General features: G+C 44.4%; 1 protein-coding gene across 1 annotated transcript; it reads left to right on the plus strand.

The window, feature by feature from the left end:
* The first annotated feature begins 2,650 nt into the window (after window positions 1-2,650).
* Window positions 2,651-15,753, plus strand: ECHDC3 (enoyl-CoA hydratase domain containing 3). Its single transcript, XM_040343386.1, has 5 exons — window positions 2,651-2,838; window positions 4,404-4,525; window positions 10,019-10,116; window positions 12,512-12,712; window positions 15,294-15,753. The coding sequence occupies exons 1-5, from the start codon at window positions 2,705-2,707 to the stop codon at window positions 15,603-15,605; spliced, it is 867 nt and encodes a 288-aa protein (XP_040199320.1). The 5' UTR covers window positions 2,651-2,704; the 3' UTR covers window positions 15,606-15,753.
* Window positions 15,754-16,189: the final 436 nt, after the last annotated feature.

Genomic DNA, 16,189 nt, shown 5'->3' on the forward strand with positions numbered 1-16,189 from the left:
CTTTGGGGGTGCGCTGTATACGCGGGAGCGTGTTATACCGCGATAAATACGGTATATAAAGTGTATTTTTTCCCCGAATAATTGCAACATAAAATATTGCAATGACCGCCATTATATTCTCTAGGGTCTCTGCTAAAAAATATATATATAATGTTTGGGGGTTCTATGTAATTTTCTAGCAAAAAATACAGATTTTTTAGCTTGCAAGCAACAAGTGTCAGAAAAAGGTCTGGTCAGTGCAAAGTGGATTTGCCTTTCGGAAATAACCCCCAATGTCTGTCTTTGATGGACTCTGCTTGCTCAGCAGGGAATCAATCCGTTGATCCCCGCTGAGCCGGCAGATGCAAGGGTGGGCTGGCAGGGGGGGCAGGGTGAAAATCTCCCCCCCCCCCCGGGCTATTGACACTAGGCACAGCCACCGGCCACCACTACCAAATGCTGTTTTTGCAGAGCAGGAATATGCCTGCTGGAGCTCTGTTAACACAGGTCATGGCCGCTGCTCACCTCCCACTGTGCAGCCGTGCCTGTGTCAGCTCTGAGGTAGATGGCTGCAGAGCTGAGCTATGTCTCGTCTCACACATAGCTCAGCCTCAGCGCACACCAGCGCTGACATCCCCTTCTCTCTCTCCACAGACACAAGGAGAGATAGAGCTCATCTGCTCCTCCTCCTTCTGAGTCTGCCCTGCCCACACTCACCGGGCATGTGTGGGCACGGGACAGGTAGTTTGAACCCAAAAAAGCATCAGACAGCCTGCCTTTCGCCTCAGCCTCCATCCTGCTAAGCTCACCCTCTCTAGTCTCTCTTGCCTCCCAGTGTATAAAAAGGGGTGCTCTGTGGACTTTGTTAAAGGGGAGGGGGGTAGGCTTTGGTGAGCAGAGACCCTCTTTACACAATAGTCCACAGCATGCACTCTTAAATCAAGTTTCCCAGAACACCCCTTACATCAGATCTGATGTATATAGGGTCTGTGCGGACACTGATGTATATGGGGTCCGTGCGGACTCTAATGTAAGGGGAGGCTCTGTGCAGGCTCTGATGTAAGGGGAGGCTCTGTGCGGACTCTGATGTAAGGGGAGGCGCTGTGCGGACTCTGATGTAAGGGGGGCCTCTGTGCGGACTCTGATGTAAGGGGGGCCTCTGTGCGGACTCTGATGTAAGAGGAGCCTCTGTGCGGACTCTGATGTAAGGGGAGCCTCTGTGCGGACTCTTGTGATCATGAAAAATCTTAGACTGTTTTTCTCGATCCATCACTTTTCCACGCTCTATGGGCCACTTGACTGGACTTTCCCCCCAGGCCTAAGGCTGCCAGCCCTCCCCTGGGCAGATGACAGGTCGGTCTCCGCTCACTGTGCAGGGACAGACCTGTCAGAGCCCCGCTCTCCTCTATGGGGAATCGGATGAAAACAGACCGCTTGTCCATTTTCATCCGATCCTCCAGATGGATGGAAAATAGGGTTTCCATCCGTCTGCGTTTAGCGGATCGGATGTCAGTGGACATGTCGCCGCTGACATCCGCCGTTCCATAGAGGTAAATGGAGCGTCCGTTCAGGTCCGCCTGAAAAACTGACAGGTGGACTTGAACGGTCTGTATGTGTGAAAGGGGCCTTAGGCTGCTTTCACACTAAAAGCGGTGGCCGTCAGCGGTAAAACGGTGCTTGTTTTAGTGATGCTCTATCGCTGTTTAAGCAGTGCTTTTGCATCACTTTTCGGCAACTAGCGGGGCGATTTGAATCCCAAAAAAGTGGTTAAAAACACTGTGTTGCGATGCTTCTGAATCGCTTTTCAGGTGCTTTGGAAGAGCTGCCCATTCATTTCAATAGGCAGGGCATTTTAGGAGCACTGTAAAAAGCGCTCCCATACCGCCTAAAGATGTTGCTTGCAAGGCTTTTCCTAATGTCTTGCAAACGCACCACCCCAGTGAGAAAAGACACACGGAAAAAAAATGAGAGGCGGATTTCAGGCACTATTTAGAAGCTATTTCTAGCGCTAAAATGCCTGAAAACCGCCTCAGTGTGAAAAGGGCCTTACAGGAGTAAATTTTCCCTCCTAGGGGTAGATTTCCTCTCACTTCCTGTTGTCCCCCTCCATTTGTAAGTATGAGTCGAAACATAAGTCGGATGTTTGTAACTCGGGGACTGCCTGTATAGATAAAATCAAATAACACAACTTCTCACATTTGAACTATAAAATTCACACTTTGTATAGCAGGAACTTGCATTCCCGTGTATGATTTTTGGCGATACCTTTCTCCGTATTGAGCATTGAACACCCTATTTATTTAAAATGGTCTGCCCTATGCGCGTTAGTCACGCAAAATAAGCTCCTGCTCCCTTTTTGTGACAGGCTTTGTGTGTTTTTTTTTTTTTCACATGTGTTTTGCCGTGATTTCCACAGATTTTTGTTGCGTGACAATGGTGGCAAAATCACAATTAAGAATAAATGGCACCCAAATGCGGGTTTAGCTGTAATTTTAGTGCAATTTGGACTCACGGCCATGATTGTATCTGGGATTCCCATTTGCTAGGTGTGAATAGGGCCTCAGCTAAGGACAGTTTTCAACTAATGCAATCCTGCTGAGGGAACACCAAGTGAGTTAGCTGTAATGGAGATCCTCCACACTAGAGGGCAGCACTAGATCTCTCATGTATTTACTCTTTTTCCTGTTTGTAAAGTCATAGTGCTTGAAAAGAAAGGAGGACTGCCATGAGTAAACTTCAGTGTCTGCTCCGAGCTGGGAGGGGGCCGTGCAGAGCTGCAGCCATACTGAGGAGATGTAGCAGCACCGTGCAGCATGAGCCCCCTCCTCTCACTGTCACTGTACAGGAGGGGGGCGTCAGGTAAAGTGCTGCACAGGACACCCAATACAAACTTCTCTGCCAGGGGGAGGGGAGGTAAATCATGAGGCTAGACTGTCCCCTTAATAGTACAAATACATGCACATTTGTGTATATATATATATATATATATATATATATATATATATATATATATATATATATACACATATATATATATATATATATACACACACACATACAAATATCTTCATGCATATAAACAAACATATGGGAATGAACTACCTGATACCAAGGATTAAGCTGCACACTGAGGCGCTGATCACATTTCACGTAGAGGGAACGCATGTTTCTGCTCGCCATTAATTTTTTCGCGCAATTCTTGTGCGTTTCTGCACAGGGTCGCCCATTCACTTGAAAGGGCTGCTCTACGCGCATTTGTAGCGCCAAAGAGAACTAAGGCTGCATTCACACCTACGCGACAAGCAACGCCGCGTACGCGGCGTATTTTGCCGCGATTAGTGTATCTTTTTTTTTTTTTTTTAAATCCTTCCCATTGCTGTCCATGGCCGAACGCCAATGTCGCCTGAAAAAAAGGGTCCGGGACTTTTTTTCAGGCGACAGGCGTACGGCGTCTATGAGATGTGAACCATCTCCATAGACAGCAATGGGAATTCTCCCCTCTAGCGGCACAAGCGTCCGGCGTCGGGCGTTTTGTCGCCTAGATGTGAATGGGCTCTAAGGAGCAAGTTTTGGCCCTGTGCCAGGCACGTGCTGTCATGTGATGATCTCTGCAAAATCGCACCGCGTTTGGGGTGTCGTCAGGAATGAATGGCACCCAAACACGGGCTAGGTTCACAGCTGCATTTTCACCGGCACGGCAGCCTATCCATTTGTTGAAAAAAAAAAAAAAATGCAATAAAACTATCCCCTATTTTGTAAACGCTATAAATTTTGCGCAAACCAATCGATAAACGATTATTGCGATTTTTTTTTACCAAAAATAGGTAGAAGAATACGTATCGGCATAAACTGAGGAAAAAATAATTTTATATATATTTTTGGGGGATATTTATTATAGCAAAAAATATTTCATTTTTTTCAAAATTGTCGCTCTATTTTTGTTTATAGCGCAAAAAATAAAGACCTCAGAGGTGATCAAATACCACCAAAAGAAAGCTCTATTTGTGGGGGAAAAAAGGACGCCAATATTGTTTGGGAGCCACGTCGCACGACTGCGCAATTGTCAGTTAAAGCGACGCAGTGCCGAATCACAAAAACTGGCCAGGTCTTTTAGCTGCCTAAAGGTCCGGGTCTTAAGTGGTTAAGGATTATTCTATAAACAGTAGAAAAGCCAAATAGCAGAAAGTAACTCGTAACAACAGTTTAGGTTTCTGGAGTCGGCTATTACACAAGTTCTCTTTACTGAGGGTTACATAATTTTTTACATCATTCATCATCATTGCTCTGTGTTTGTCGTATTGTTTATCTTCTCTTTATCCGGATGTGGAAGTCTTGGGTGGAGCTCTAATTTAAAGGACAGATACAATTTATTTTTCTTTTTTCCATTTGTAAATTGAGACTAAAACGAATGTTCTTCTATACAGGAAAATAACTATGAATAACCCACAGAAACGTAATGCCTTATCACTATCCATGCTGCAGTCCCTTCAGAAAGATATTTCATATGAAGTTGATGATATGAATTTAAGAGTCATTGTGATCGCAGGTATCTATATCTATCTAAATGTTTTCAGGCTTTTTGTTTGAACCTTGTTGGTACCATTTTCCATTGAGGGATACAGCTTGATGATACAGTAGTATAACCCTAAGTCGCTTAACCCTCTTACCACTACCGCCTAACGACAGAGGCAGCAGGGGTTTTACACAAACACCCAGCAGCTGCAACCACCTGGATTCATTCACAAAAGACAAAGGGGTGGATTCAGCAAGCAATTACGCCTGCGTATCCATAGATACGCAGCGTAATTGCTAAGTACCGCCGGCCTATCGACTTTCTGTATTCAGAAAGCTCGATACGCCGACTGTAGCCTAAGATATGACTGGCATAAGGCTCTTATGCCGTCGTATCTTAGGCTGCATTCTTACTAGGGTTGTCCCGATACCGATACCAGTATCGGTATCGGGACCGATACCGAGTATTAGCGGGAGTACTCGTACTCCCGATAATACCGCCGATACTAGAATAGAATACTTCCTCCCCTCCGCCCCCCTCCCCCCGCCGCCGCCACCAATGCCGCCGCTACAACGTTAATCACCGCGGCGCGGGGGAACATTACAGACAGCTTTCGTTTGAACAGCTGTTTTCCCGGCCGCGCATAGACACTCCCTCTTGGACGGATCTGTCCAATCGCGAGCAAGGGGGAGTGTCTATGCGCGGCCGGGAAAACAGCTGTTCAAACGAAAGCTGTCTGTAATGTTCCCCCGCGCCGCGATGATTATACAGCCATGTCCCCCGTACCTACTGTTAATCACCGCGGCGCGGGGGAACATTACAGACAGCGTTCGTTTGAACAGCTGTTTTCCCGGCCGCACATAGACACTCCCCCTTGCTCGCGATTGGACAGATCCGTCCAAGGGGGAGTGTCTATGCGCGGCCGGGAAAACAGCTGTTCAAACGAAAGCTGTCTGTAATGTTCCCCCGCGCCGCGGTGATTAACGGTAGGTACGGGGAACATGGCTGCATATACAGGGGACATGGCTGGACATATGGGGGACATGGCTGGACATACGGGGGACATGGCTGGACATACGGGGGACATGGCTGGACATACGGGGGACATGGCTGGACATATGGGGGACATGGCTGGACATACGGGGGACATGGCTGGACATACGGGGGACATGGCTGGACATACGGGGGACATGGCTGGACATACGGGGGACATGGCTGGACATACGGGGGACATGGCTGGACATATGGGGGACATGGCTGGACATATGGGGGACATGGCTGGACATATGGGGGACATGGCTGGACATATGGGGGACATGGCTGGACATATGGGGGACATGGCTGGACATATGGGGGACATGGCTGGACATATGGGGGACATGGCTGGACATACGGGGGACATGGCTGGACATACGGGGGACATGGCTGGACATATGGGGGACATGGCTGGACATATGGGGGACATGGCTGGACATATGGGGGACATGGCTGGACATATGGGGGACATGGCTGGACATATGGGGGACATGGCTGGACATACGGGGGACATGGCTGGACATACGGGGGACATGGCTGGACATATGGGGGACATGGCTGGACATATGGGGGACATGGCTGGACATATGGGGGACATGGCTGGACATATGGGGGACATGGCTGGACATATGGGGGACATGGCTGGACATATGGGGGACATGGCTGGACATACGGGGGACATGGCTGGACATACGGGGGACATGGCTGGACATACGGGGGACATGGCTGGACATACGGGGGACATGGCTGCATGTGGGGGGACATGGCTGCATGTGGGGGGACATGGCGATATGTGGGGGGACATGGCAATATGTTTGGGGACATGGCTGCAATATGTTTGGGGACATGGCTGCATATGGGGGGGACATGGCTGCATTTGGGGACACATTTAAAAAAAAGTATCGGTATTCGGTATCGGCGAGTACATAAAAAAAAAGTATCGGTACTTGTACTCAGTCCTAAAAAAGTGGTATCGGGACAACCCTAATTCTTACTATGGCCGCTAGGTGGCGTTCCCGTAGTGGTCAGCGTAGAGTATGCAAATCGCGCCCGGCGTTCAAGTTTTACGTCGTTTGCGTGCGGCGCTTTCTGTGTAAGGCTGCTCCTGCTATTAGGAGGCGCAGCCAATGGTAAGTATACACGTCGTTCCCGCGTCACGATTTTCGAAATTTACGTCATTTGCGTAAGTGAATCGTGAATGGCGCTGGACACCATTTACGTTCACGTCGAAGCAAATGACGTCCTTGCGACGTCATTTACCGCAATGCACGTCGGGAAATTTTCCTGCCGGAGCATGCGCAGTATGTTCGGCGCGGGAATGCGCCTAATTTAAATGATCCACGCCCCCTATGGGATCATTTAAATTACGCGTGCTTACGCCGGCCACTTTTACAAAACGCCGCTGCAAATTACGGAGAAAATGCTTCGTGAATTAAGCGTAGCTCAAGTAATTTATGGAGGCGTAGTGTAAAAACGGTACGCTGCGCCGCCGTAGTAGTGCGCTCCCCTACTTGAATCTACCCCAAAGTCTTCTGTGAATAGACAGTTGAGAGGAGGGACAGGTGTAGCTGATCAGTGTGCTTCTTTCCTCTCAAAGCTAGAGTGTATCCTCCAAGAGTGCAAAAACAAATGTCACATATGAGTGATAGCGATAAGTCCCAGAGATGACATGCATCTAATTGGATTTAACTCATAGTCTGCCTGCACTTTTTGTAAAGTTGCCGATTTCCTGAAATTCACCTTTTAAGTTTTGCTGGCCACTGCTGAATTCTCGTGGCAGTTCAGGTGATAAAAACCACAGCTGTAGTAATAAAAGGGATAGTAGCATGTTACTAGATTACTGGTGCTGCTGGTTCTTTACACCAGAGTTGCAAATGTTAAAGCGGTTGTAAACCCATTCAAACCAGTTTCTTTAAAATTAATTAGCGCAGCCTATAGTACTGTGTCCTCTGTCTTTATCGCTTCTTATCTGCTTGCTTTCAGTGTAATCCTTCTGTTTCTTTTCAAATAAAAAGATTTGGGACTTTAAATGAAGCCAGTGTAAACACAGGCCTATATCAATACAATAACAGGAAGGGTTGGGACTTTAAATGAGGCAGATGATCAATGGTCAAATACAAAGTTAATTTATTCAAATTGTAAACATGTCACATTACAGAAAATTTTAATTTTTTTTAGAATAAAATAAAAAGGCAATTTCATATATATACAAAACATCAGTACTTCACATATGCATACATGCATGAACATTAGAGCAGTCGATCCCAATGACCCATCCTTGTTCTGGTAAATAGAGTACCAAATAGTGTGTTTGTATCCTGTCCAAAATTGATGGTGTATAATACTTATATCATTAGCGTATCATACTTGGGTGATTAGTAGTTAGGGTATATATTGGCATCCCATATATCTCAACGCGTTTCATGGTTGAGACCACTCATCAGGAGCAGATGTCTTTATATGTCTAAAAAGAACATAATGGCAGGTCAGGTATATGGCAAGGAAGCAACACAACGGAAAATACATTTTTGGACAGGGGGGAGAGAGGATGACCCATCCTAGTTACTTACATGAATTAATTATTGGCCTCTTTGGTAAAAAAACACATAATTATATTAAACGTAGTACCATCATCCTGAAAAGTATTGAATAGAGGTAGGACTTAAGGGATGGACGCCGGGTCCCAGGACATACCTCGCTCTACCGAGCCCTAGGCTCTCATTGGCTACCTTGTTGTGAGACTCCTATGGGATCATTACCATTGACCCCCACTCACTTCTTACAAGTAACATCATCATCCATAACGTTTTGAAACACCAGTGTTTACTGGATCTCTGGTCCTGGGACCCCCTACCTTTACTGTTTATCCTTAGAGTTGATAGGTCCATCTCCGCTTCCATCCCCCTTGGCCGCCATAGGAGTCCTCCCCTCGGTGGCTTTGACAACTGAGCTGACAGGATTCACATTTTTAGAAACTTCTACTGACAAAGCGACGCCTGTCGCAAAGCTAGTTGAGAACACATCTCGTGACCCTTACTTCCACTGTGATCCTCCCCAAGGGGATTATCACTTTCGGTGACATGTATGATCTGTCACAATGTTTGTATTGTATTTTATTGTCTGATGTCCTTTATTTTTGATACTATGTTAATAAATGTATACATTTTTACTTTACCTACTCTTTGTGAGTTTACCTACTCATCTTTGTACCGCAATAGTCCTACTGCCCCCCTTCTGTTTTGGTGTTTCGGGGTCCCTTAAGTCCTTCGTAGTCTTTTACATGACATTGGAGAGGGAGAAATATGCGGTGTGATGGAATGGGGACCGCTGAATAGGTCTGTCACAGGAACGGAGGTGGCAAAACCCACACACGAAGCACACACAAATTTTCCGTTGTGTTGCTTCTTTACCATATACCTGTTACTGTTTCTTTTCAATTACGTCATCGGTGCATGCGCGTTAGCCCTATTTTCCCAGATTTGTAATAAGGTTGTCTGAGTTTACTACCGCTTTAACATAACGGTACACTCATACTAAAACAAAATTAAACGTTCTGGATGGAGTTCTTATTTAAGCAGTAGGATCGATGAGCATTAAATTGTATGTGCAACCTTTAGGAATTAAAAAGACTAGATCTTCTTAGAAGTTATCTGTAAGCGCAAGTACTTTTTTAACCCCAAAATAGTCTACTATTAATAGTCTTCTAAGGGCTCTTTCACACAGCCGTTTTTTTTCATCCATCCGTGTACAGATGAAAAAGGGACAAACATTGGTCCCTATGAGATTGCGGGTGTCAGCGGATGAACATCCACTGACACCCGAACTCACCCAGTTCCGCAATCCTCCGATTCTGCAGAAGGAGGAAAACCCTATTTTTCCATCCGTCATCGTATCGGATGAACACGAACAGACGGTCCGTGTTCTTCCGATCCCCCCCATAGGGGAGAGCGGAGATCTGACAGGGCAGTCCCTGCACAGTGTGCGGGGACCGCCCTGTCATCCGGCGGCTCAGCGGGGATCAACAGAGCGATCCCTGCTGAGCAAGCGGAGGTTCACTGGGAGGATCATCATGGATCCGTCCCGTGTGAAAGAGGCTTAACTCCCAAGCACGTGCCATACATAACACTAGATTCAAAACGTGCCCTCTCTAAAAACGCCACCTTCAGCATACAGCAGCTTAGTGCAGAGAACTTCTGTAGATAACTGAGAAGTTTGCGTTTATACAATTAACTGGTAGGGGGTTTATTTTTACGACAGGCTTAAAATCAAAGTATTGTTTGTCAAATTATATTAACTGATATGCTCACTTAAGGCCGGTACCTGATCCGTGTAAAGTGTACCTGTCCCTCAGCTTTGCAGTACTCTGAGAACAAAATTTTCCAATTGCAGCCATGTATAGATCAGAGATTGTGGGGCAAAAATGTGATAGTAGTACTATATTGTTTTTTAAGTTCTGACACAACCAAAAACATTTATTTTTTGTGTTTAAAGCTGAAGGTCCTGTCTTCTCTTCTGGCCATAATTTGAAAGAATTTACATCTGCACAAGGAAAAGCTTATCACGCAGAAGTATTTAATGCTTGTGTCAAGGTAAACACTGTCATTTCTAATTATTCTGAATGAAGATAGATTTTTTATTTCATTTTTTCATTGTTGGATTTGACGCTATTAGAAAATCTCTGTGGCCAAATTCATCTTTAATGGAGTTGTAAAGGCAGAAGGTTTTTTATCTTGATGCATTTAAGATAAAAAAACTTCTGTGTGCAGCAGCCTCCCCAGCACTGCCTTATCACTTACCCAAGTCCCATATCTGTCCACCGATGTCCACAAATGTCTAAGCCATCCAGGACACTCCTCCTGATTGGCTGAGACACAGCAGCGGTGCCAAAGGCTCCCGCGGCTTTTAATCGAAGTCAGTCAGCCAATCAGGGTAGAGAGGGGTCGGGTCAGGGCTCTGTGTCTGAATGGACACATGGACCTGTGACTCGGGTCGGGTGCCCCCGTAGGAAGCTGCTGACTATGGGGGCAATTGATAGGAGGGAGATGCCAGGAGCTACAAAGAGGGACCAGAGAAGAGGAGGATACAGGCTGCTCTCTGCAAAAACAACTGTACAGAGGAGGTAAGTATAACATGTTTGTTATTTAAAAAAAAAAAAAAAGAGAGAGACTTTACAATCAATTTAACAACTCTGGAAGGTTTTCCCCCTTCATGACCAGGCCATTTTTTACTTTGCAGCACTGTGCTGCTTTAACTGGCAGTTGCGCGGTCATGCAACCCTGTACACAAACTTATTTACATATTTTTTCCACACACTTTCTTTTGGTGGTATTTGATCACTACTGGGTTTTTTATTAATTTTTTTGCTATATAAGCGAGAAAACCCAGAAAGTTTTGAAAAAAAAGATGTTTACTACTTTGTTATAAAACGCATCCAATGCTCCTGTAATGCAAAGCATTTCAAAAAGATGGCAAGAATGGAAAAACACACTTTGTCATGTATAAGATATGTGTAACATTTGTAAATGTTTGTTCACAACTTTAAATTAAAATAAAAAAATGTCCTCAGTTTCTCTTGGCATTCTTTCATTTTAATTTGCATTTAATTTAATTAGTGTGTGTGTTTGGGAACTTGCAAGTTCTGTACAAACCTATGTGTAACTATTGAAAAGATAAATGCCTTTGATTTGTTCAGTCGTGCGTACACCTGTCATGAGAGAATTATGTAGTTGTCCGTTGCTGATCTTTCCTTTTGGGAACGGTAGTTTTTTGACTGCCATGCTGATGCCAGTACATCAATGTTTTCAGAGTCATTGATCCAGAACAAGCTTAGAGACCAGGAATCCTTACACTCATGGTTTCTGACTTAAATGTATCAAAGGCAGACACGGCCAGAGGGCTAGCATTTTCACAAGGGAGCTAGCACTGGCAGTCTTTATATATATATATATATATATATATATATATATATATATATATATATATATATATTTTTTTTTTCTTGATGGGTGTACTTTAAAGAGGCTACCCTCTTGAAGGATTTTCCACTTTTAGCAGAAAAACAAAAAAGCATCCCCTGGCAGCAGTGTTTGACTATGGTTATGTTGCTGAAAACCCGGTTGACCTTGGGTCACTCAATGTTTGCCAGCTTTGTGTGAGGGTTGTCAATAGTGAATAGAGTTAAAGGGGTTGTAAAGGAATTTTTTTTTTTTCATAAAAAGCATCCTTTACCTGCAGACATTTCTCTTTTCACTTCCTCATTGTTCGTTTTTGCTCAGAAGTTTCTCTATTTCTTCTCTGTTCTGTTCACTTCCTGCTTGTCTGATTTTACTGACCGCTGTGAAGGGAGGCTTTACTGCGGTGGTCAGTGATGTGCTCACCCCCTCCTGGGAACTACATCTGTGCAGCAGGACGCTCTCTACGTGTTAGAGACTTCAAGGAGGTGTGAATTACTGGGCGTGCCGCAATGCATACTGGGAAATGTAGTTCTTACATGAACGAGCGATGCAAACCAGGAAGTGAATGAGAGAACAGAAACTAGAACGCCGGAGGTGATATAGATGAAGGAATTTAATAGGTATTTACTAGTTTTTTAACAGAATCATTACACTATTCTGCCTGTCTACCTTGCAGACATTAATTTTAGGCAAAACATTTTTTTCCTTTACAACTCCTTTAAGCACTCTAGGGCACAGGGTACTTTTCTGTAACTCCTAAGATGTAGTGAAAGTTTAATTTTCCCTTTTTAAGACTTCAGTTTTTGGGGTTATTGGATAATGTGCTTGGATTGTTCTAAAAGTTTTTGTTTTACTCTTTACTTTTTATTATGGAAAGGATCACGTCGAGAAATGTTAGTTTATGTGTTAATGTTAATTTTATTTAGTAAAAAGTAAGCCTGTACATAAATCATAAGATCTTTTCTCCTTTCAGTTTTGGTAAACCATATACTGTATTTGAGTGGGTAATAAAGATTGTTGTTGTTTGCAGCTTATGAAAACAATCCAGACCATTCCAGTTCCTGTTATAGCTCAAGTTAATGGATTGGCTACAGCCGCAGGATGCCAGCTTGTTGCCAGCTGTGACATAGCTGTGGTATCTGACAAATCCAAGTTTGCTACACCTGGTGTGAACGTTGGACTTTTCTGCTCCACTCCTGCTGTTGCTTTGGCAAGAGCCGTGCCAAGAAAGGTTAGCGTTCATCTATTTTGATTATTACGGGTTAAACCACAAAAAACAAGCCAGGCCAGACTTGCTTTATTCCTGTGGTTTCTATCATCCAAAATGTCTTCTATGTGTATGAAGACTGTGCTTTATCAGTGTGGAAAAAAACAGCAGATTGCATGTGCACTGCCACCTTCTTGTTGTGAAGCATAAACATGTCCACTGCCCCCATCTATAGCTGGCCATAACAGTAAGTAGCATTGGAAGGCTAAAGCAGATAACAACAAAAACCTGGGGAATGCCCAGGGAAAAAACCAAGCCTACTTACCGACCAGCTTGCAGAGAACCAATTAACCTGTCTACAGTATGCGTTAAAAACAGGGGTTCGGTCCGCACGCATTTGCAAACGCGTGCTTGGTGTGCTCTTGTACCTTTAAAGGAGGGGTGGCTTCCCTTCAGTTCACCTGCCCCTGTCTATCCATTAAAATGCATGTGCCTCCACTGTGGGGACGCTCATTGTTTAGTGTTAGGACCACAGATATTGCAGGGTACCTTGGCGCGGCTCTGTGGCTCAAGCATGCGTTTGCAAATGCGTGCGGACCGAACCCCTGTTTTTAACGCATACTGTAGACAGGTTAATTGGTTCTCTGCAAGCTGGTCGGTAAGTAGGCTTGGTTTTTCCCTGGGCATTCCCCAGGTTTTTGTTGTCACCTTCTTGTTGTCACCTTCTTGTTGTAACCTGATCCACAAATAAGCATCCAATTGTAGTCCCTCTTCCTTTCTGAATTTTTACTGTTTAACAAATAAGCACACTTTCTGCTAGCCTTCATTGGGTTTTTTATATATAGAAAATCCATATGTGCAGCAAGACTAAATACTGAATTGTACTAGAATGTTATTCTTAAGTGCCCTGAAAATAAACATTTTGGCTCTGCTATACGGGAAAATTCAAATCGCATTGTTACAGTGTGACAATGTGCAGTGACTGGAGTTTTTACGCCCTGAAAGAATAACCGTCACCGCTAGGACACACAGAAAACTTTTCTATGTGTCCTATTCACACTGCAAGGAAGCCCACAGCTGTTCTGCAGTAATCCGAGATAAAAAGCAGGCATGGTGCAGCACACTGGACAGGATCATATGTCACTCTACAGCAGTGCAGCACACTGCGCTGCTGTACAGTGACATGAATGAAGCGTCACTTTTTTGTACTTTAAATTTTGATCAAAAAAGAAAATGAGTTGTGTGATGCGCTGAATCATGCCCCCTACCGGAACCGACAGCTGCCGCAACAGTAAACCGCTGCAAATCCACCCCTCAGGTGCAGTCTGCAGAAGCCCAATCGCTGCTAAATGTACCCTATAGACATACTATAGATGATTAAAGTTTAGGATTAAAAGAAAAAGAAACACACACACATAGTCACCTATATGGCTGCAGCATCGATCCATTGCTGCAACTGTCCCCCACTGAGCTCTAAGCCTGAGAACTGAGCGATTACCTGACCGCTGATCACTCAGTTCTCAGTCTTCACTAAGTACAAAGCGGTGACTGTCAGTCACCGCTCTCTGCTCTGCCCCTCCAGCTTTCACTAAAGTACCAGGCTGTCGAAGGGGCAGGAGCGGCTTGCTCAGGCTCATAGCAGAGCACTGAGAGGCTGAGCTAGCAACCGGTCAGGGAACTGGGTAGAACCTGATATTATTGTTGGGATCCCTGCAGAACTAGGACTGGCTCTGTGACATCAGCCTGGTACAGAGGCTGCCAGACACAAGCACAGTTCTATGAACACTGACAATTCGGGCTTAGTCTAGGCTAGGGGATGTCTTTTTAGAATTTATTGCTAAATAACTTTAACAGGAGAGGGGATCAGGATACTTCAAACGATAGCAAAAAAAATAAAAGGAACGCAGCTTTTCACCAAGTTTCTCTAAACTGCAGTCACGCATGAAAGCCCCAAATCAGGTCCTACTTACACTATCTCATGAGCTGACCACCATCCTGCTTCCACCAGGAGATGCTCTGTGAGGGAAATTAAAGATCCTTCTCCAGACCAGGACTTCAGAATGGTGCCTTCCAACAATAATCCTTTATTAGTCTTTCCAGGGCCCTCAGCCCAACTCCTGCTGAGGCCCATTGCTTGTCTCACTAGCTGTCTTCCAGGGGCAACAGCCCCAGGGAAACTGGAACACTCCCTGGAGAGGAATGACCACTTTTGGGAAAGGCTTCCCAAACATGAATCAACTCCCCAGCCACCTTCTGTAGGACTCCTTCCGGGGATTGGCTGAGGCATGATAAATATTCATACTGGATATTTGACACTCCCTGCCCTGGAAAGAAGCAGGTAGGGAAAATCAAACACACTGCTGGGAATCCCAGACAAAAACAATTAATTGCTGTACAACTGATTATAGTGAAGTCAAAAACTAAATTTGGCCTAGCTGCCTACCTAGAGAAGGGTGCTAGGTTTGTGAAAATGCATGCTTGGACAACAGAAGCCTGCACATCAATCGAACGTTTGTGGTTTGTTTAATTTACATTATACTGATTGTCAGTATGTTGCAGTGGAGAGACTTTTCCACTTTTTCCTCACACTTGTTTAATCTTTCAGGTTGCCTTGGAAATGCTGTTTACAGGTGAACCAATATCAGCCCATGATGCTTTAATGCATGGCCTTGTCAGCAAAGTGGTGCCTGAAGAGAACCTAGAAACTGAAACAATGAGGATCGCTAGCAAAATTTGCAAGGCCAGCCGTTCTGTAGTTGCACTGGGGAAAGCTACTTTTTATAAGCAAATTTCACAAAGCCTAGAAGAGGCGTATGAGCTTACATCACAAGTCATGCTTGAAAACATTGACCTAAAGGATGGCCAAGAAGGAATAGAGGCCTTCACACAAAAAAGGAAGCCAGTGTGGACTAATTAATATTGCCATAATTATTTTAACAAAAATACACGGAACCATCAATTATCTCTAACACAATGTTTGATGATAACAAGGAAATTACATCACTTTAAACAATTTACCTGTGATTTTAAAACACTAATAAAGTTGATGAAAAATGTATAAAATATGGGCTGCGATGTGGAGCTTTGTTGCCCTATGAAATTCTTTCTCTTCGTAAAGCAGCACAGAGAGTTCTGTTATTGGAGGAGAGCTGGACAAGTCACATGATTCGGCTTTCCTCGCAACTTTTTTTATTTTATATTTGAAATGTAATTTTCACTGCTGTTACAGGTACAGTGAGGGAAAAGGGTATTTGATCCCCTGCTGATTTTGTACATTTTCCCACTGACAAATGATCAGTAAATCATTTTAATTGTAGGTTTATTTTAACAGTGAAAGAATAACAAAAAATACAGCAAAACGCATTTCAGAAAAGTTATAAATTGAGTTGCATTTTAATGCATGAAATAAGTATTTGATCCCCTATCAATCAGCAAGATTTCTGGCTCCCAGGTCATTTCAATCCAGGCACCTGTCCACAGAAGCAATCAATCAGATTCCAG

This window comes from Rana temporaria, chromosome 3 (genome assembly GCF_905171775.1).
Source record: "Rana temporaria chromosome 3, aRanTem1.1, whole genome shotgun sequence".
Classification (NCBI taxonomy): Eukaryota; Metazoa; Chordata; class Amphibia; order Anura; family Ranidae; genus Rana; species Rana temporaria.